Genomic DNA, 22505 nt, shown 5'->3' with positions numbered 1-22505 from the left:
CTGATAATAAAAATAATTTAAATAAACCCTCACAATTAACATAGAGCACAGGTTCTCAAACTCGGTCCTCAGGACCCCACACGGTGCATGTTTTGCAGGTCTCCTCACAGAATCACAAGTGACATAATTAGCTCCACCTGCGGACCTTTTAAAATGTGTCAGTGAGTAATTAATACACCTATGCACCTGCTGGGTTACCTGCAAAACATGCACTGTGTGGGGTCCTGAGGACCGAGTTTGAGAACCACTGACAGAGTATAATTGAAGTTCTTAGCACACATTTGCGCAAATATGCGGGCCCATGTACCGCGGCCAGGTGACTTCATCACATGGGTCCCTAACATCCCTAATACTATCGCATTCTATAAATTTATACAGGACTTACCTCTAAATAGGGCCTTATCAATGTTCCTGCATCTCTCTTCCCCCAATCCTAGTAAAGGCCAAGATAAGCATGGACCTATCTGTATAAGTAATTCATTTAGGGCCCTTATGTAATATGATAGCCTCTAGATGTAATGTGGCAACTAGTTTTTATTTAAAACCAACCTGGTTGTGCTTTAAAAAGAATAGCCTCTTTAGGCATAATTGCCTACTTTCCTGGATGTTGTGGGATTCTCCCGATCTTTTGGGTAGTCTCCCGCATCCCCAGAAGAGTCGACTGATCTCCCACATTTCACCTACTTCCTAGTCAAGTGGTCAGGATGGGGAGATAATGCAGGGAATCTTGGGTTCATAAGGAGGGGGACTGGCTAAATTATGTGAATCGAGTCATTTTAGCCCTGCCCCCTCCCTATGGACCCGCGAATCATAGCATTTTGACACAAAAGGGGGCTTAGTGATTTGAAAGACGCACCTCAATCAAAGCTGTTGGCTGCATCTCCTCTCTGGGCTTCTCACAAAGAGGAGATTAGAAAAGTTGGCAAGTGTAGTTTTAACTATACTTGCTATTTGGCAAAATCACTCCCGAATGAGCAAATCACGGCCAATTACATAGGGTCCTGTGTAAATCTCCTCCTGAACAATATGTTAAAGGCGCTGTCACTGACTTTTAAATATCTAAAGGGTAATTAATGTATTTGATTTCTTTAAAGTGAATTCAGAAACACCAAAAATTACAGTTTTGGAGCAGTTAGGCAAGGTAAATAAATAACAAAAACTCACTTACCTACTCTTCTCGGGACCGGGAAGGCCCCCACATGTCTTGGAATGTCAGAGGATGGTGATGTAGCAGTTTCAGGTACAGGAGAGGGAATCTGTACTGACCTGTTACAGATTTTGCAGGATCAGGGGAGCACGCTATTGTTCTTACTACGCCAGACTCCACCCAATAAAGAGACAGTAGGTACTGTAAATACCATCAAATAAATCCTCTTACAGGTATTAAAGTATTGCTAGAGCAGGCTTTATTGTAACATGGATTAGTTATACAGGATTGTAGGGGAGATTTATTAAAACTTGGAGAGACAGAGAGATAAAGTGGAGAGAGATACTAACCAATCAGCGTCTGTCATTTTACAGGCTGTCTTTGAAAAATGATAGGAGCTAATTTGCTGGCACTTTAGCTCTCCGAGCTTTGATAAATCTCCCACAAAATTCTGACAAAAGTGAGAGCCAGATATATACTGGGTATTTCTAGAAGCCTATTCCCACTGTGCATAAGCATCTTCTTGTTGACATACCTTATACGTGATTAGCTATCTACATGTTACTGCTGGTACTTTCCATGCTATTGTGCCAGTAGTCACCCCCTGTTACCAGCCGCAGCGCAGCTCAATGTGTCCGTGAGTCCGGGCTGTTACTAGGTGACCGGGACGTCACTTCTGCTGGAAAGTCCCCACCAGTCTCTAAGCGATGGGACGCCAGGCAGTCAGACAGCAGCTCCTCCTTCTCCTCTGTCACTGCTGATTGGCTCCAGGATGTCTTTTAAGGTATTCTGACCAGCTATGGCTTGCTGGTTACAGCTTGTGCCTAGTCAGTATAAGCTGCTGGTCCCTGTCCTCAGTTCCTGTGGAAACCCTGTTGGTCCTATGGATGCCCATTTTTGTGTGCCTGACCCTTGTACTTGCCCTGCCTGCACCTACGTTTAATCCCAGTGTGTAACCCTCCACCGGAGTTCCCGTACTCAGCCTGCAGTAGGTTCCAGCTGCGCTGTACCTGCATACGATCTGCACTGTGTATACCATCCACCTCAAAGTGCCTGCATTCCATTTCACTGCACTTCTTCTAACAACTCTAAGATCCAGGGTGGTAATTCAGATCTGCTTAAAATTCCATTCCCAAGTAGACAGATTTCACAACCAGTGAGAGACAATTGCTCAGTTTGGAAATACAATATATTCCCCAAATTAGACTATAAATCAATCCAGCTGCCATCAAAGCAGTATAAACACAGATGTGTGTTTTCGCACAGCATGTGATCAGATCTGAAGAGCTGCAATGCACAATAGCAACGGGCATCAGTGCCTAGCGACGGGATGATGCGAATAATCCGAACGCACGGGCGTTTGCAAGAAGATTGACAGGAAGAGACCGTTTGTGGGTGGCAACTGGCCGTTTTACCTGAGTGTCCATAAAAACGCAGGCAGTATCAGGCGTTTTCAGGGAGGGTGTCTAACATCAGCTCCGGCCCCCGATCAGCAGGATTACATCGCAGCGGCTGAGTAAGTCCTGGGCTGCGCAGAGACTGCACAAACTGATGTTTGTGCATCTCTGTTACCAAGGCGAACGCACACTTACAAACAGCTTATACCCTCCCCCTGTAGGTGGGGACTATCTGATCGCAGGGCAGCAAAAACGCAGCCCAGTGATCAGATCTGAATTAGGCCCCTAGTCTGTTACTATCCCTCATTCCTTTGTGCTCTCATTTTCCTGTACACTCCCATTACTTTCCACCTTGTTTACCTGTGGCCTTCAGCCTATTGTGTGAGCCCCTACTGCTAGAAGTATAAATCCAGATGGCCGCCCAAGTACCAATGTGCACTAAAGGAACAGCAGGGGGCGGTTATTGACTGAAGACCCTCTCACCAGCTCTAGGGGTCTCTCACAAATAGCGCTGAAGTACCCTAACACCCCCTTAAACATGACATTGCATTCAGGGGAAATCTGCTTAGTATAGATGTCATTGGGTAAATTAAAGGATTCAGGATCAATAAGAACTGACTATGATAGATAAATAAACTTTCCAATTCTTCAGTAGAACTAACTTTAGCCCCCAGACCAGGGGCGATACCTCAAATCTTCTTATCACAATGCTGTTATACCTTCCATACAGTATATTGCATATATTTGCTTGTATTATCAGTAATACACAATGTATGTGTGCCTAGGCTGGGCATCACTCTGGCACTTTCTTCTACATTAGCATCTCTTAGCCTGTGCTCTCTCACTGCAGACACTCTACATACCGTAACAGTTTATTGCTGGTCTGCTCTGCACTCCCATATGAACTTCATATTGAAGAATGAATACATCTGATAGAGTAGTGTTTGGAAAAGTTTCTTATTTTCTTTGATTACCAATTCACATTACACTGCACAGTAGTGTCCGTTAGCCACATAGCACTGCACAGTAATACACGTTATGCTACATAGTAGCACCCCTTATACACGTTACACCACAGTAGAGCCCCTTTATACATGTTACACCACAGTAGAGCCCCTTATACATGTTACACCACAGTAGAGCTGCTTATACAAATTACCAGTTAGAGCCCCTTATACACATTATGCCAGGTAGAACCCCTCATTCCTCCTTCTCATCATTCCTGCCCCACCTTTCCCCACGCAGGGTGAAGTGTAAGTGAGCAGAGTGTGTGTGTGAGAGCTGGGCGTAGTGTCTGTGAGCAGAGAGTGTGAGAGAGTGAGTGTTTGTGTCTCTCTGAGACATAACCCCCCTCCCCGTCATACACACACCTCCGCATGCGTAGCTTTGCTGTGGCTTACATTACTTTAATACTTCAGTTATGTTCAGACTGTCAGGTAGCAGCAGCTGGCTCCTATTCTCCAATACCAGAAAGTCCCTCCTTTGCACCACAGGAGGAGGGAAGGTGGAGCAAACGATGGGAGGGGGGACGACGACTCATACACTGCCCAGCACTGCCCGCTGTAATGTATATTAGCAGCAGTGCATCTGGCAGAGAAGGAGCCAGGCTCCACAACACTATACCTTGCAGAGCTGCAGTGGCGGCAAACCGAGGTGGATGCTAAGCACCGTCTGTACCAATCTAGGTACCCTGTATTTGATATGTGGAACTTGCATCTGAATGATATATAATTCACTGCTATACATATAGTGCATAGTGCCTATAATGCGTGCTATCTAGCGTTGGTACACAATGGTTTTATCACCAATCTCTCAACCATTAACATTAGTCTTCAGAAGGAGACACACATTTTACATGGTTGGGTATTGGGTAAACAGTGAAGCATACGTATGTAGAGCATTTGGCGTTATGTTATTGAGCCATTTTGTAGAACTACTTAACCACTGCTACTCGGAATTTGTCTATTAGTGGACAAAGAAAGTGAGTGCATAACATTCTCTTGTGCTAAACTTGAGATTACTTTCCAGGAATTAGGACGGTTGATTTGAAAATGCTTTAAGCATGCCAGGCAGATGAATAAGTGCATGGCTTTATTTTAGTATACGGTAGGCTTATAAAAACTCCTATTTGCAAGAATAAAACACACAGAGATTAATCCAGTGCCTCGTTCACTGCAGAGATTCTTCTACTGTTGTCATTTAAATGCATGTCACATGATTGCATTCTATGCTTAAATATATAGAGATTTCATCATTGTGCTGCAGATGGTTTGAATAATGTGATATTTTATTATTCTGTTTGTAGGTCTTTTCCTAATAATTACTGGGATAAATTTGTTAAAAGGAAGGTAAGCTCTTTTTCTTTTTAATGCAGTACTGTGAATTCACATTTTGCATATTATCATGACTTTGAAGTGACAGTGTATTATGTATTGCATAGGATAGTACTGAGGATGCAATGATGACTATGTTCCTATATTACAGTATTTATATGCCATAGGAATCATGTATCATTGAAATATTGGAAAGTGCTCTGAGTACCTAAAACATGTTTTTCTGAGAAGCAATGCTGTGCTATTCAACTAAATGCTCAATGCATATTATTCTGTCTAACAAAAGGCACTTACTGGGTTTCAGGCATTCATATTTGCTTTAATTTGTGTGTGCAATTCCACATTTTAATCAGTGTAACATCCACCAGCTAACTTTACAAGGATATTAAGTTATGAAAGAGATGTTAAGCCCTGAGCACTAGGTGAATTTACTGTACTGAAATTCAGTCAGCAATCTACACCTGAACCTTTACAGCCTTTGGGCATATGAGGATTAGGAAGGAGGCAAATATGTGAATCCTACTTAAAATTCCATTCCCAAGTAGACAGATTTCACAACCAGTGAGAGACAATTGCTCAGTTTGGAAATACAATATATTCCCCAAATTAAACTATAAATCAATCCAGCTGCCATCAAAGCAGTATAAACACAGATGTTTATATCAATATGTAAATTGAAAAAATACATTTCCAAAAGCCAGATCCAGTTAAACAGAATAAGTCATATTGGGGTGCTTGGTACCACAGGAAAACAGTAATGTGAGGACTGATCAGAGCATTATCTGAGTGAGTCCTGCATATATCAACTCTCTAGGGGAGAAACAAATTATCACAATTAATGGAAAATAAATTACAGATACAGTGGGCTGTTTGCAATTAGCCGCGGTAAATTAACACTGTTAATTGATCCCCCAGGGGCTATCCCTTGGTCACGGTACTTATCCTGAATCTTGAGTGTTTTCACACAAAGACGGGTCAGTTTTCATGCAAAAAAAATGGGCTCTAATTGGATAGACCAATAATGACCACTGGGTGATAAAAGCCCTTTTTTGCGTGAAATTTTTCATAGGTAATTGGATACCCAACACAGTACAGATGTAGCCATGCTCGTCTTTGCTGCATTGCGGCCTGCAGCAACACGGCTTGCTGCATGGCATGCTGAGCTGTGACTGTTCGCAACCGGCGATCACGCCATTAATTCATAATGGAATTAATGGAGCAATCACCGACTGCGCTTAGTCACAGACCGGCCTGCCAAGCTACATGCCGCATCTATATGTGATCATGATTTGGCTTACCCTCTTATAGTATGGTTCCATGTAACAGTTATTAGTAATCCCCTGTGAAAAAGAAAGTGAGACATATCTATAGACATGCATTATTATTTATTCTTTTAAAATAGTATTTGTAATTCTGTTATGTCTCGTATATATTTCAAATTAACCAAAATATAACATCAGTGCTCAATTTAGATCATTACGGTGAAATTCTCCAGAGTATTGGATACCCCTATAGATCTGCACTCAGTAGGGTAATGTCATGTAATTCACCGGTACTAGCTGTAGAAAATAGATAATAATGAGACCATGCTGAAATCCAAGTTTAAAGCTAGTTCATTTTTATTCATGGTTTCTACCGAAAACGAACCATTTAAGCATATGGTAATTGGAGACATTTCTTATTAATTATTGTGCAACTTTAATACTGTGTCCAATAGATTTAACTGTTAAATGTACGTGTTGTGCTATATTAGGTAGAATTGACAATATCTAATAAAGAATCCCATGTTTATATTAAATGTTTGTGGTGTGTGAGATTTTTATTTATTTACTAATAAATACAGTAATGTTTTATTTACTAGATAGGAGCAATATTTTGTATTTGCAAATATCTGTGGCCTTTATATATTTCTGCTATTTGCAAGTACAGTAAATGTTTTCTCTGAATTACCTGAAATGACAGTTATTGTATCTATTATTCTGATGTCATTTAGCTGTACTGTATGTTTGCATAGTTTGGTTTTTGTTGTAACTGCACAACATTAAATCTTTAGTTGTTTTGTACATCATGGTTTAAGCTAATAATGTATGGCAGTATCACTAATAAGCTCTCATTCTTAGGGGGCAATGTATCAAATAAATTGTAGATGTTTATTTGTATCAAACAGGGTCTGTCATTAGATTTTACCTCTCTTGAAGGTTTGATACATTTCCCCTCTAGAGCAGTGGCTCCCAAACTCGTTCCTCAAGTACCCCCAACAGTTCATGTTTTCCAGGTCTCCTCACAGGATTGCAAGTGAAATAATTTGCTCCACCTGTGGGTCTTCTATAATGTGTCAGTGAGTAATGAATACACCTGTGCACCAGCTAGGTGACCTGGAAAACATGAACTGTTGGGGGTAATGGAGGACCGAGTTTGGGAACCACTGCTCTAGAGCCAAAATAACCTGCCTACTTGTGACTGAGATATGTATTAGATCTATATTGTTCATGGCGCAGATATGTAGGAAAGATTCGACATGATGTAGTGTATAGAATTAGTATGCACTATCACAACTTCCATTAATTATAACAAGATGTATAGTACTTGATCTGTGAAGTTATTACACAGAACTTGTTTGGTTATAATATTTTTCACATGTGTTACTATTTTATGGTTAGTGATACTTAGAATTATTTATAAGCCCCCCTTTAAGTAACAGGAGTTTGGGTCCGCTCCTGTTATGCTTTTACTAAATGTCACCACCAGAGATTCCAAGGTAAGCTGCAAGTGGGAACTTGCCAATGCATGGGGGTACATGTAAGATTACTCTCCTGCAGCCAGGGGACAACCAGTAGCCCTCCTTCCCAATGTGTGTGTTATCCGGCAGGTCATATCTTTATAATAGTAACAGCTGTGGTTTCTAAGTACAGACCAAACCCCTCCATTGTACTAATAGGTGTAATTCAGGGATGTGCAGTGAGGTGAATGGCTCAGGAGGCACTGGCTAGTACCAGAGCCAGATTTACACGCAATGTAGGTTCATGAGGGCATTATACACAGGTGCAGCTTTGTATACTGCTGGAAATGTGGAGAGTTTTGATAAGACATGTGTGGATAAGGTAGGCAGGGGAGGCACTGCCGCACCTGCCGTAGGGTTTTTATTCCAGCGTTTTGACTATAAAAATTATTAGAAAAATACAAAGAAATATATTCTTTGTATTTTTCAGATACTTTATACAGTCAAAACTCTAGGTTATACGTTAGTATAACAGGAAAGGTTCTGCCTCACCTCACTGCTTGTTACTGGTGTAAGTATGTTCCTATATCTACAAATAGCATGAGATTTAAAGGACAATGAATAATAATAATAATAATAATAATTATTAACATGGCTCTGGTGCTAGTCCAAATTAAGTTTTCACATGAAGTTTCTACATGGTTTTCTAAGGTTATCAATAAATATGGAGACTTGTATGGAGCAGACCGAATTGCAGAACTCCTGGGACTTGATAAGAATGCATTGGACTTCAGCCCAGTGGAAAAGACCAAAATAGAAGAGGGATCACTTGTATCATGGTGTGTAGTAAACATATCCTTTATCCATCTGCAGATTGCACTGGATATGACTATCAAAATCATTATAGTTTACAATGACACCAAAGTCTCTACTGTGCTGCAAGTGACGCACAAATCTATATTACACTGTAGTGTCATGCAGTGGGGAACGTCAATGTACTGTAGTTCTTCTCACATATTGGCTCCTGTCAAAGCCCATTCAGCTAACATCCTACATGTACCTCTAATTTCCATATAGTCATTAGCCTTGGGATCAGACACGTTTATACAGTTTGCATAATGTTGACCTTGAGGTGGCATTCTAGAAAGAAATCTCCATATCATTTAAAAATGAACTTTTCATCTGTTGAAGTGAATGATCTTTTATTTCTTTTTTTTCTCCATCCCCTGCAGTGATCATATTGATCACAGACATCAATGGAAATTCCTAATTGGGAATAGCTGTAAGAAAACATTGCGGGCACTAAATGTGAAAAACAAATATACTGTATGACTTCTCAGTTGTGTTCAACTGTGTTATAAAAATTGTAACTATTGCAAGGATCTCTACATCCATGGTTTCCTTTACCATAACTCCCAACATTGCTTAAAGTGTGACAGAATTAGGAAACTGTTATTAATAGAAGAGACCCAGCTCATTGCAACTGCTCCGTGTTACTGCCCAGGATAGCTACAATAATACTGTATGTGATGGACTGAATGTGGCTAAATACTGTATGCCTTTATTTTTTATTTAATATTACGTAATTGATTCCAATTGTATAAAACCGGCATCATTCCAACGATATTAAAGTTAAACGTAAAGCAGCAATTGTTTTTAAGACAGCCTGACCCTTATAACTGATTACCACTTTAAATTTACCTGCAATTTTGTTGAAATCCTGCCAGCTTCATAAAATTGGAACCTAATACATAAGCACCATCATATACTCTGATGCAAGTACAATTCCCTGAAACACACTGCTTGCTAGCAGTTTAATCACATTACAGACACCTACATTAAACGGTTTCCAGTCACATGATCTACAGCTACCGTGTCGACATGGTACAGAATGTCAACATGTTACAGTGTCGACATCTGAAATGTTTTCATATCAAATGTTGACGTGCTGAGGCTGACAGTGGTAAGCTTAGGCCCCAATGGAAGAGTTAGGGTTAGGCTAAAGGGCAAGGGGGTTAGAGTAATACAACAGAGGGAAGGTTAGGAGTAGGGAATGGGATTAGTGTTAAGTATGGGAAAATATGTATAAAAAAATGCCGGTCCCTCAGAGGTCTGACCCTTCATTGATGGTCACATGACTGCCGGGAGAAGGTAAAAGACCAATAAACCACAGGGATGGTTTGTCGACATAGGCATATCATTCATATAGACATGAGGCATATTATATAGATATAGGCTTATCATTCATATAGACATGACCACAGGGACAGTTTGTCGACATAGACATATTATTCATATAGACATGAGGAATGGCGACATGCTAAGCATGTTGACAGCTTGACCATGTCGACATTGTCATACCACACACCGTCGGTGTAATACAAGGGCTACATTGTATTTTGTTGTTCAATACACATGAACCTCAAAAACCATTCAGACTAAAGCCTGAATCATCTTCATGTTCCTAAGAGATTAGCCCTACAAGCCCCCCCCCCCCCCCCCCCCCTTCACCACCACTCATACAACCATGACCCATATGTCCAGCAATGGAGACACAATTCCACCCCACATCTGCCCAATCTACTAAATGAAGCCACAGTTCCACCCATACCATACTGCAAAACTATTTGTTTTGCAGAACCACTTCTAGTACAAGTTAAAGAATTAGAGCTCACACTAAGTGTTATGTCTAGAACAGTAGAAGTGGCACTGGGAAAATCTGAAAAACAGAACTGTCCAAACTACTTTAGATCTATTGATTTGCATCTTTAATGCTTGTCTGTCATCTACAGGTTAAGTTCCATTGACATGAAGTATCACATCTGGAAGCTTGGCGTGGTCTTCACTGACAATGTTGGTATCTTCCTTCCTGATATACCAGAAACTCGGTGACAGCTAAGATGTCTTTTCTCGGCCACATTGTAATTCCTTCATTTTTGTTTTATTTATTTCTGCAGTCCTTTCTTTACCTTGCTTGGTATACGACCATGTCAATACTTGGACACTACAACAACTTTTTCTTTGCTGCTCATCTTCTGGACATTGCTATGGGCTTCAAGACCCTGAGAACCATTCTCTCCTCAGTTACCCACAATGGAAAACAAGTGAGTGTGCCATCTCGGATTTGTAATGAAGAGCAGTCAGTGTTTAGATTATGACACAGATTACTATCTGATTGCAATGTTTTCTGAAATAGCACAATTAAAAAAAGATGAAAGCCTCATACTGTAGCCTGGCCCTGTTTCCAGCAATGGCATGCATGGTGTATGAGTCAGTGAATCCACTAATACGCTCACATTACTCATGCTAGAAAGAGTCCTGCCTGCAGACAGCTGAATTAAGTGCTGCTTGTTTCACAGCGCAAACCCTGGCATGGTACACTTAAAGCGCCCAGCCTCTATGAGTAACTAGACTATGCAGGACACATGTAAATGAATATCCATAAAAATGTCTAGGCTGTTTGTAAAGTGCTTCTGATAATGGTGCTACATCAGTCTGTAATTATTGCCACTTGTACAGGTACTTGTACTATGGCCAGTTGCGTTTGTAAGGAGAATTGATGTTGGCAAAGTGAATATACAGAACATTTTCCTCCATACAGAAAATAAAGCAAACTTTGTAAAGTAGTAAGATCGATTCCATGCGCTGGTAACGTCAGCAAAGAACGTTTAGCTTCCATCTCTGAACGTCACCTGTCCTTCTCCCTCACTGTAATACTATGAACTCTCTTCCCCTTTCTCTCTACTGTTAGCTTCTAGTCACTGATGTTTGTTGTAGCTTTCTCATGAATTATTGAGACCAAGCAGCTGCTTTAAACACTCACAGCATGCACTATTAATTTTTACCTGCTGGATAAAGAAAACCTGCAGATTCCTGCCATCAGCTTAAAGCGACAGTCTCTCCTCTAAATTACATTTTATTCATTTCAAAATGTAGCTGCAGTCTCCGCTTGCACAATATGCTGCATATAGGATATTCCTCTTCAGTAATATGCAGCTTTGCTATGTTTGTGTAGTGCTCAAATTTTATTTATCTCTAGGGTAACAAAATTACCACCTCCATTTAAGGATCCTGACATTTCTCTACTGAATTTTTCCCTTTTTGGTACTTCTTAATAATAAAAAGAGTAACTCAATTTTTGAGTGGTTTTGTATCGATATTGTGCATACTACTTACCTGTGCTGCAGTTCCGGTCATCCTCAGACAGCATGTAGTTGTACAGTGTCCCTCTTCCCTGCAGTATCTTCCTGAAGTCACTGGACTTGAACTTGAAGCACTAAAATTCATCACAGTGTAAATGACATTGGGATTGTGATGTGGTGGATCCGCCAGCCGTACACACTCTTTAGGTCGCTGAAGGTGGCAAGAGCGGCAGCATCGATGATTACACTTTACAACAAGTGTATTCAGCAAGTGCTTACAGATATGATAGGGTTATATTTGTAAAACAGACCTTCCTAAAGGGTCTTTCGGATATTTAAACCCTAAAAGGACAATGGGGGTCATTCCGAGTTGATTGCTCGCTAGCAGTTTTTAGCAGCCGTGCAAACGCTATGCCGCCGCCCACTGGGAGTGTATTTTAGCTTAGCAGAAGTGCGATCAAAAAAAATTTTTGTGTAGTTTCAGAGTAGCTCAAAACCTACTCAGCGCTTGCGATCACTTCAGACTATTCAGTTCCGGATTTGACGTCACAAACCCGCCCAGCATTTGGCCAGCCATGCCTGCGTTTTTCCGCACACTCCCTGAAAACGGTCAGTTGCCACCCAGAAACGCCCACTTCATGTCAATCACTCTGCGGCAAGCAGTGCGACTGAAATGCATTGCTAGACCCTGTGCAAAACTACATCGTTCGTTGTGCCCATACGTTGCGCGTGCGCATTGCGCCGCATGCGCAGAACTGCCGTTTTTTAGCCTCATCGCTGCGCTGCGATCAAATGCAGCTAGCGATCAACTCGGAATGACCCCCAATGTGAGAAGTCTGTTGCTAGTTATTCCAGTTTATCTGTACATGAGCCAGTGCCTCTCATTTTTCTGTATTTTCTCCTATTGAAGGTGCTATTACACTCTGTCATTTGCTTATCAACTCAACAACATGTAACAACCTAATGAACTTATTCACAACTACAAACACTCAGTGCCATAACTAGGCATTTTAGCGCTGTGTGCAAGAAACGGCATTGGCACCCCCCCTATGTAAGATAGGGGCAGTGCGCGCCGCAGGCGCTCAAAAAATATATATGGGCGTGGCTTCATGGGGAAGGGGCGTGGTCACAAAATAATACCAATTCATACTACGGTGCACTGTAGTCTCCATTATTCAAATTACGCTGCACAGTAGCGCCACTACACCAGGTAGAGCCCCTTTTTACACATTCCGGCAGACAGCGTCCCCCTTTTTACACATTCCGGCAGACAGCGTCCCCCTTTTAACACATTACGGCAGACAGCATCCCCCTTTTTACACATTACGGCAGACAGCGTCCCCTTTTTATACATTACGTCAGACAGAGTCCCACTTTTTACACATTACGGCAGCCAGAGTCCCACTTTTTACACATTACGGCAGCCAGCGTCCCCCTTTTTACACATTACGGCAGACAGCGTCCCCTTTTTTACACATTACGGCAGCCAGTCCCCCTTTTTACACATTGTGGCAGAAGAGAGAGAGTGAGAGAAAGAAAGAGAGAGAGAGAGATATACTTACCATCTCTCCCCGCTGGCAGTCAGGCTCCTCGTGCTGGCAGAGATCCCGGGACAGCCACAGGGGAGGAGGAAGAGGGAGGGGGACTGGAGCCGCAGCAGCGCTATGTGATTGGTAGTAGTGCCGCTGCAGCAGCCCCCTCTCCTTCCGCATTGGCTGCCCACCGCTGTGAATGCTGGGATGAGGGAACCGCATCCCAGCATTCACAGCAGCGCCGGGCAGCCACTACGGAAGGATAGGGAGTGCAGCAGCGGCGCTACTACCAATGACATAGCGCTGCTGCGGCTCCAGTCCCCCTCCCTCTCTGCCTCTGCTCTCTCCAGCGCGGCGCACAACTGGCGGCTTGTAATGAGTCAATTTGACTCATTGCAAGCCGCTGGCTGTGCGCCCTCAGTGTAACTGTGCTGTGTGCCAGGCACACCTGGCACACAGGTAGTTACGGCGCTGCAAACACTCAACGCATTTTCATGACTTCCTAGGTTACGTAGATTGGCAGGTACTGCGCAGGGTGTAACGTACTCCATGCTATTATGTCATACATATCAAAATATGTTATACTATATAATTGTTAAATATTGGAAAGATATCTTGATACATATTCTATTAATATAATGAGTTGAGGAACCCTTGTGGCTACAAATAAATAATGGCTAATAATAAAAATGAGCAAATTAACATTAGATACTGTAGTCCGTGCTTTAATTTATTTATTTTTCAAATCTCTTTATTTCAAGCATTAATTCAATACAAACAATAATGAAGGCAAAGTACATTGTAAAAATAAATAAATAAAAAGAATAGTACTGGCTTTGCACAATTGCACATACTGTATATCTGTATCAGGGACGTGCGGTGAGGTAAATGGCTCAGGAGGCACTGGCTAGCACCAGAGCCATATTTACATGCAATATATGAGCCAAAGGGAACATCTGCGCCTTATACACAGGTGCAGCAGTATAAACTCCTGGAAATTTGGTGAGTTTTGATCAGAGATATGTGGATAAGATAGGCCTGTCATAGACTTTTTACTACTGAGTTTTGGTTATAAAAATTATTAGAAAAATGCAAAGAAGATATTTCAAACATATTCTTTGTATTTTTCATATACTTTATACAGTCAAAACTCTGGCACAAACATTAGTATGACAGGAAAGACTCTGCCTCATCTCACTGAACGTCACTGATCTGTATTAGGGCCAGGGCCAGTACTAGGGTGTTCGGCGCCCCCTGCAAACTATAAATTTGTGCCCTCCCATACTCTACAAAGGGACAGCGCCTTTGGTGCACACTGAAAAAGGAGTGTGGTCTTACACGGAAGGGGCATGGCCACACAATAATACCCCCATTTCAAATTACACCACAGTAGCACAATCTTATTCACATAACAACGCATGTAGTAGTGCTTCTTATACACAAAATCTCCCCTGTAGTAGTGCCGCTTACACAAAATCCCCCCTGTAGTAATGCCGCTTACACAAAATCCCCCCTGTAGTAATGCCACTTACACAAAATCCCCCCTGTAGTAGTGCCGCTTATACAAAATCCCACCCTGTAGTGATGCCGCTTACACAAAATCCCACCCTGTAGTGATGCCGCTTACACAAAATCCCCCCTGTAGTAGTGCCGCTTACACAAAATCCCCCCTGTAGTAATGCCACTTACACAAAATGCCCCCTGTAGTAATGCCACTTACACAAAATCCCACCCTGTAGTGATGCCGCTTACACAAAATCCCACCCTGTAGTGATGCCGCTTACACAAAATCCCCCCTGTAGTAGTGTCGCTTACACAAAATCCCCCCTTAGTAGTGCCGCTTACACAAAATTCCCCCTGTAGTAGTGTCCCTTACAGAAAATCCCCCCTGTAGTAGTGTCCCTTACAGAAAATCCCCCCTGTAGTAGTGCCGCTTACACAAAATCCCCCCTGTAGTAGTGTCGCTTACAGAAAATCCCCCCTGTAGTAGTGCCGCTTACACAAAATCCCACCCTGTAGTAATGCCACTTACACAAAATCCCACCCTGTAGTGATGCCGCTTACACAAAATCCCCCCTGTAGTAATGCTGCTTACACAAAATCCCACCCTGTAGTGATGCCGCTTACACAAAATCCCCCCTGTAGTAATGTCGCTTACACAAAATCCCCCCCTTAGTAGTGCCGCTTACACAAAATCTCACCCTGTAGTAATGCCGCTTACACAAAATCTCACCCTGTAGTAATGCCGCTTACACAAAATCTAAAATCCCACCCTGTAGTAATGCCGCTTACACAAAATGTCCCTTTAGTAGTGCCGCTTACACAAAATTCCGCTTGTGGTAGTGCCGCTTACACATATTTTGCCCACCCAGTCTCACAGATACACACACATACATACACACACACACACATACATACACACTAATACACACATACACTTTCTCAAGCTCACTCACTCTCTTTACCTTTTCTTACCAAAAGGAAGTCTGGCTGGCAGGAGCTGTTCATTCTTCTGTTATTCCTCATGATCAGCCTGGTCCCGTGTAGCTCCACCCCTCCGTTTCATGTAGCCCCACCCCCTTTCCAGGTCTTGCTTCCTGGCCTGCACAGTACACACTCTGACTCTGCGCTGTCACACAGTCAGGGAGCGGGAGTGGACGCTTAAAGCCGCCGGCGCTGCTTCCTGTCACAGTGTGACAGGTGCAGCAGCCGGCAGCAGCAAGGGGGGACAGGCGGCGCAGCAGTGGGCATGCAGAGCAGGTAGAGCGCCTCTCCTGCCTGGCGCCTACTTGCACTGCATCCCTTTGTTGAGCGGGTAGCGCCAGGCCTGATTAGGGCCAAACACCATACATTATATATATATATATATATATATATATTTTATTATCGTTTTTAAATGCTAATGCCAAATAGAAAGGCATATAGTATAAGGCGGCCATATATTAAAACATCAAAACGAATACCATGAAAGGATTAGGCAGGCATGTGTAAAATCAGGTACAGGGTATCGGATTATTCTGGAGGAGCAACAAAGTTTCACATTGTGGATTGAAAACATTTACAAATGTGAACTATAATATGAGGAGACAATATATCAATATAGCTTTTCCATGTGTCAGACACTTTTACTTACTTTGCTTTTTGGAGAGAAGACTGCCCCAGGCCATACGAAAGATTTAAAATAACTTTGTTCTAAATAAAGGCATTGTGGTGGGAGAGGTATATATGCACACATGTAAGACGTTCATGCGAGCTGCAGATGATACAGGTAAGAGAACAAATATGGACAATCCAGGATGAGAGGGATGGGGTGAAGTGGTGAATAGTGAATTTCCAAACTTTAATCCAAAATGTCTTAATGAAAGGACACTGCCAGAGGCAGTGGAATAAATCACCCTTAGGGGCCACACATTTTGGGCATCTATTATCGGTCAATCCAATTTGGAAATGTCTCTTTGGAGATAAATAGGCCTGATGATGTAATTTATAAAACATCCCGGATAAATGATTGCAGTGGTGATACAACTAAAGATCGTAAAAGGACGTCAATTGCTAAATAAGGAAAATGAGCCTTCCATGTCATAATACCTGTAGTCCATGGTTTATTAAGTAGCATAACATTTATTTTTCATGGGCAAACTTGTTGGCAGATAAATCCACAATTGTGAATTCCGACCATTTTTCGTTAACCCCTATGGCTGTTTATTAAGGTTTAGAAAACTCCAGAAGTAGAGTACTGTATCTGTAAGTACCCAGTAGGTGATAAGAAACACTGTTATAAATAAACCAATGACAGCCTGAAGATCTAGCATGAAAACCAGCTATGTTCCAATTACTTGTTCTCTAACCATTGTGCACAAAGTTGAATGTTATTTATAGCTAACCTGAAAATATGTATTATTTTCTTTGTCTACATTAATGGTTCTATTATTACCTATCTACAGTAGTATTACACAGTGAGCTCATGTAACGTCACAGAGAAGTTTACTACTGCAGGGTCGCCCAGGAAACTGCAGAGTATAAAGGAAACTTGAATATGGGCTGTGCGCCAGGCAGCACTAATAGACCAAAGAAATGTGGATCTGTTCTTTAGGAGGAAGAGGTATAAAATCTTCTAAAGAGGACATGTGGATAAGTTGCCTATAGCATCCAATCAAATTGTAGCTAGAATTTATCTGGTACAACCTATAAAATAATAGCTGGAATCTGATTAGTTGCTATCAGCAACATCTCTACATATCCCCTTTAGAAGGTTTTAAAAATCTCCATCTATATCACTGATAGAGCATTATCATATATTGATGCCATGAATATGTTAAACCTGGAGGGGTCTCTCTTAATGGAATGAAATGTCAACGGGGAAAGAAAAAAAAAAGAACACATTTAATCTGTGGCACTGTTTGTGGAAAAACATTTCTAGTACCCATTTTGCTATTGGTTGTCATTAAGGCCACAATTAATCTATATCTTAGTATTATTAATGGTATATTTTTCCAACACTACAGGTCGAGTATCCCTTATCCAAAATTCGAAATCCCACATTTTTGGGTCTCCTACTGAGAAAATTACATATATATTATATATTATGTGTATATAGATATAATATATAGATATATAATATAATCTGTATTACTATGTACACTTGCAGCGATACTATAATATATAACCTACGTTTCTAAATTGTAACACCATCTTCTGCTCTCCTCAGTTGGTGCTAACAGTTGGGCTACTGGCCGTGGTTGTTTATCTTTACACTGTCGTGGCCTTCAACTTTTTCCGGAAATTTTACAACAAGAGTGAGGATGAAGATGATCCTGACATGAAGTGTGATGATATGATGACGGTATGTCCAACTTGCGCTACAGATATAAAATAATTTAACAGGAGCCGGGTGGATTTAGACATTATGCCATCCCTAGGCACACGTTATTGCTCCCCCCCTCCCAAAAGCTTATCTGTTAAGTGTTTGATGATGGCACTTGAGGTCTGGTATTGTGAGTCCCCTGCATAAAGTGCTGGGTATTGTGTGTTTTAGTGCACACAATGCTGTTCAGCAGGAAATGAGGAGAATGGATGGCATCTAGTCAGGGTGCTGGGGGGAGCCTGGGGGCAGCACAGCATCTCTGAGAGTGCTGGGCATGCCCCCAGAGTGACGCGATTGTGGGTTCTGTGAGGCCCTGAACCTTTTCCTGAAGCCTCACCCCTTTCCCCAAAGCATCACCCCCTTTGGGAGCCTTCGGTGCCCAAGGGGTCCCGAATCCCACTTCAGCAAAGTTGGGAGTTATGGTGGTCACCAGCACTAGATTTACAGATTAGCTGATTGCAAATTTCTCTCTGAAGGTTCTGTCATTGTTGCCCTTGTCTGTATTAAGGTTAATTGGCTCCTGACAAAAAATAACTCTAGTGTGCAAGTGTGTGCGTCTACATGGGCAGATTAGATGGGCCAAGTGGTTCTTAGCTGCCATCAATTTCTCTGTTTTTGTGTGTATGTTATAGCAATATGTGGACAGATTATATGTATGTACTATGGGTCTGATTCATATTTTTACGCAAACCTGATGGCTTGAGTACAGATACGATGGTCAGCTTATGTAGGCTGGCTGATACCTATAACCATTGGGAATCCTCAGATGCAGCACTCGGATCCTCGATAATGCAAACAGGCGCCATCTCCTACAGACACCTCCTGCTGCATTAGAATTTTAATGACACAGAATTGCAAAGCCACTTCCTTACAGATATGAATCTGGCCCTATGTGCCTCAGCAGTTCTGTGAGCTTGTGCTACTGTTGCTATTAGCCATTTCCACATCACAATAACAGCACTTACACTAACACGGTGCAGAGCAGAAATTTCCTGATATTACTACTTAGAAAGGTGGCATTTTATGACAGTGCCATGTTGGAAGCCAATGAGCTCTTCAGTATGACCTGTTTGGGTTGGGGCTGTGTTACCAGCAGCCGGGATCCTGGCCACAGAGTGCCGGGGGGGGGGGGGTTTAGGGGGGCGAAAGGTAAGCGCAACAAATCCCCTCGCGGGCACGCTGCGCTCGCCATGCTGGGAATAGTCCCTGCTAGTCGGCATGCCAAGCAAGCGGGATGTAGGGGTCGGTATTGTGACACAACTACATCCCACCTGTTCTACTGCAAAAGATTTTCTATGCTTCATTATGGAGATTGCATTGATTTTCTGTACCTGTTGGCAATAGGTGTGGCTGAAATGACGCTATACACTGACTTTTGGCCATGTAATGTGCATCTTCAGTCTTAGGGTAATACTACACAATTGAATTAAATGCCAGGATGCAGATTTGGATCAACTGATTACACACTACAATCATTAGTTCCAAGTTTCTATTCATAATAGGGCTAGGGAGCACAATATGCACTTGGGTCAGTAATTGGTTAGATAATAGGGAGCAGTGCGTTGTGGTCAATGGATAATTTTCAAATTGACTAAAGTACTAAGTGGTGTGCCACAAGGGTCTGTACTTGGACCACTTTTGTTCAACATGTTCATCAACGACCTACCTAACAGTAGGTCTAGAGAGCATGGTGTCAATTTTCGCAGAAAATACCTAATTGTGTAAGGCTATAAATACAGAGGGGGATGCTGAGTCTCTTCAGAACGACTTATTTAAACTGGAAGCATGGGCAGCAAAATGGAGAATGAGATTCAACACAGACAAGTGTAAGGTAATGCACTGTGGGGGCAAGACCAGAAATTACACCTACATACTAAATGGGGTAATACTAGGGGATTCTGTACTGGAAAAAGAATTAGGAGTTCACATAGATAACAAATTAAGCAGCAGTACCCAAAGTAGCAGTGCAGCAAAGAAGGCTAATAAGATATTAGCATGCATAAAACGGGGAATTGATGCAAGGGACGAGAGTATTATACTCCCATTATATAAATCACTAGTGAGGCCACATCTTGAGTACTGTGTGCAATTTTGGGCACCATATTACAAAAAGGATATCCTGGAGCTAGAAAAGGTTCAGAGGCAGGCGACCAAACTAATAAAGGGCATGGAGACGCTGGAATATGAAGAAAGGCTTGCAAGGCTAGACATGTTTACATTGGAAAAGAGGAGACTAAGAGGGGACATGATCAACATCTACAAATGTATAAGGGGTCAATACACAGAGTTCGGGAGGGACCTGTTTTCTATAAGATCAGCACAGAGGACACGTGGTCACTCGCTTAGGTTAGAGGAGAGGAGTTTCCGCACATTGAGGCGAAAAGTTTTTTTTCACAGTAAGGACAATACGTGTTTGGAATTCCCTGCCTGCGAGAGTAGTAACAGCGGACTCAGTCAACACCTTTAAGAATGGGTTAGATAAATTCCTATTGGATAAAGATATTCAGGGTTATGGTGCGTAGTTAATATAACTAGTCATAACATAAAAATAACTAGTCCTATAATAAGACTGCATAGGAGACCACAAATAGGTTGAACTCGATGGACAATGGTCTTTTTTCAACCTTAGTTATTATGTTACTATGTTCATTACTATTAGTGATTAAATGCTTTCCTTAAATGCCAGCATTTTCATTGCTCTTTCAACTTACCCTGTAGCAGCACATGGTATCTAATCCTTGGCAGTCAGGATCTCTGTGCTCAATGATCTTGCACACCAGACTAATTAGAGCATGTTCTCCTTGCAGTGTTATTTATTCCACATGTACGTGGGTGTGAGAGCTGGAGGTGGCATTGGAGATGAGATTGAGGACCCTGCTGGTGACCCTTATGAGATGTATCGGATTGTATTTGACATCACCTTCTTCTTCTTTGTTATTGTTATACTCCTGGCCATTATTCAAGGCAAGTATATCTCTCATTAATATCCCTAGATAATCACAGCCATACAACAGCTAAACTCTTACCCGTTACAAGAAAAGTGCAGGATAGACAGGCTGCCCGTTAGCCTATCAATTAAAAAACTTTACTGCCCCAATCTCTATAGCAGGATGACCATGACCTTTCTGGTATAAACACTGTATGAAATATTTTCCATGTGCCTCAAGGTTCATGAACAAATTCTATTTACATTGTTGGCTCTAGTTACATTGTTGGTTACCCAAATGGCAGAAAAAACTAGTTCATTTGTCACATGACAACACAACTGTATATGAGCGGCAAATTAAATGGAGCCAATGTGTGAACATGTACAGTATATAATACCTTTGAACTTCCAAATACTAATTTTGTTTCTGTCCTGCAACAGGTTTGATCATTGATGCCTTTGGTGAACTGAGAGACCAACAAGAACAAGTGAGAGAAGATATGGAGGTACGAAGAAATTTTATTCTGCCAAATTCAGGGCTGGATTAACCATTAAGTAAAATAAGCACATGCTTAGGGCAATAAGGGAAGAGGTCACAACAGAAATGTCCCATTGCCGGATTTACCATGGACCATATGGTGCAAAACTGCAAATGGTGCGGTTAAACCAGGTTTCACAAGAAGGGGCTGCCACAAAAAAATGAAAAAATTACAAATATAAATACAATGATAAAAAAAATAATAATAATAAAAGAGTAACAAAGGTTAGTGATATACATGAATCTTTGGAATACAACAAAATTAGAAACTGGTAACTGGAAAACTGCCACATGGGCCACAGAGGCTCACGTGAACATTCTTGTCTTGGTCATGTTGGCCATTCAGTCATCCACTGAGAGTGAGTACAGCGGTGCTCAGTACAGTGTTGCCAGATGTGGGCTTTTTCTCAAAATTTGGAGGTTTTTAAAGGACTTGGTGAGAACTTTGGAGATAACTTTTCTTTGGGGAGCAAAATATATATGGGGCACCAAAATCTTTTACGTGCTTAGGGCCTCTAATCCTGCCCTGGCCAAATCGACCAGTGCAGTCATTACAAGTCTACTGTACAGTATTAGGATTGACTTCTATAACTCATCTACTATACAGACTGTAGGCCTAATTCAGCATGGATCGCAAAATCAAAATCTTTCTCTAATGGGCAAAACCATGTGCATTGCAGGGGGGGCTGATATAACGTGTAGTGAGTTATAGGCCCTACACACTGGCCGACAATCTTCATTATTGAACGAGATAACATTCATATCTTTGAGTGTGGAGGCTCCAGCGATGAGCGATGCACGGCCCCGCGCTCGTTCATTGCTGGTGCTCCGTCGGCTGTACATGCAGGCCAATATGGACGATCTCGTCCATATTTGCCTGCACTTCTATGGAGCCGGGTGACGGGGG

At 41.9% G+C, this 22505-nt stretch overlaps 1 protein-coding gene across 1 annotated transcript in view; it reads left to right on the top strand.

Annotated features, from left to right (window-relative positions):
• RYR3 (ryanodine receptor 3) overlaps positions 1–22505 on the top strand; it is a 1295770-nt gene that overhangs the window by 1232366 nt on the left and 40899 nt on the right. The window contains 7 exon segments of the mRNA XM_063948019.1: positions 4850–4892; positions 8308–8435; positions 10389–10449; positions 10554–10700; positions 17979–18113; positions 20942–21098; positions 21502–21566. Coding sequence (XP_063804089.1) covers positions 4850–4892; positions 8308–8435; positions 10389–10449; positions 10554–10700; positions 17979–18113; positions 20942–21098; positions 21502–21566 — 736 coding nt within the window.

The sequence above is a fragment of the Pseudophryne corroboree genome, chromosome 12 (genome assembly GCF_028390025.1).
Source record: "Pseudophryne corroboree isolate aPseCor3 chromosome 12, aPseCor3.hap2, whole genome shotgun sequence".
Lineage (NCBI taxonomy): Eukaryota > Metazoa > Chordata > Amphibia > Anura > Myobatrachidae > Pseudophryne > Pseudophryne corroboree.
The sequence above is the reverse complement of the archived record's forward strand: the minus strand, read 5'-3'. Positions and strand labels throughout refer to the sequence as shown.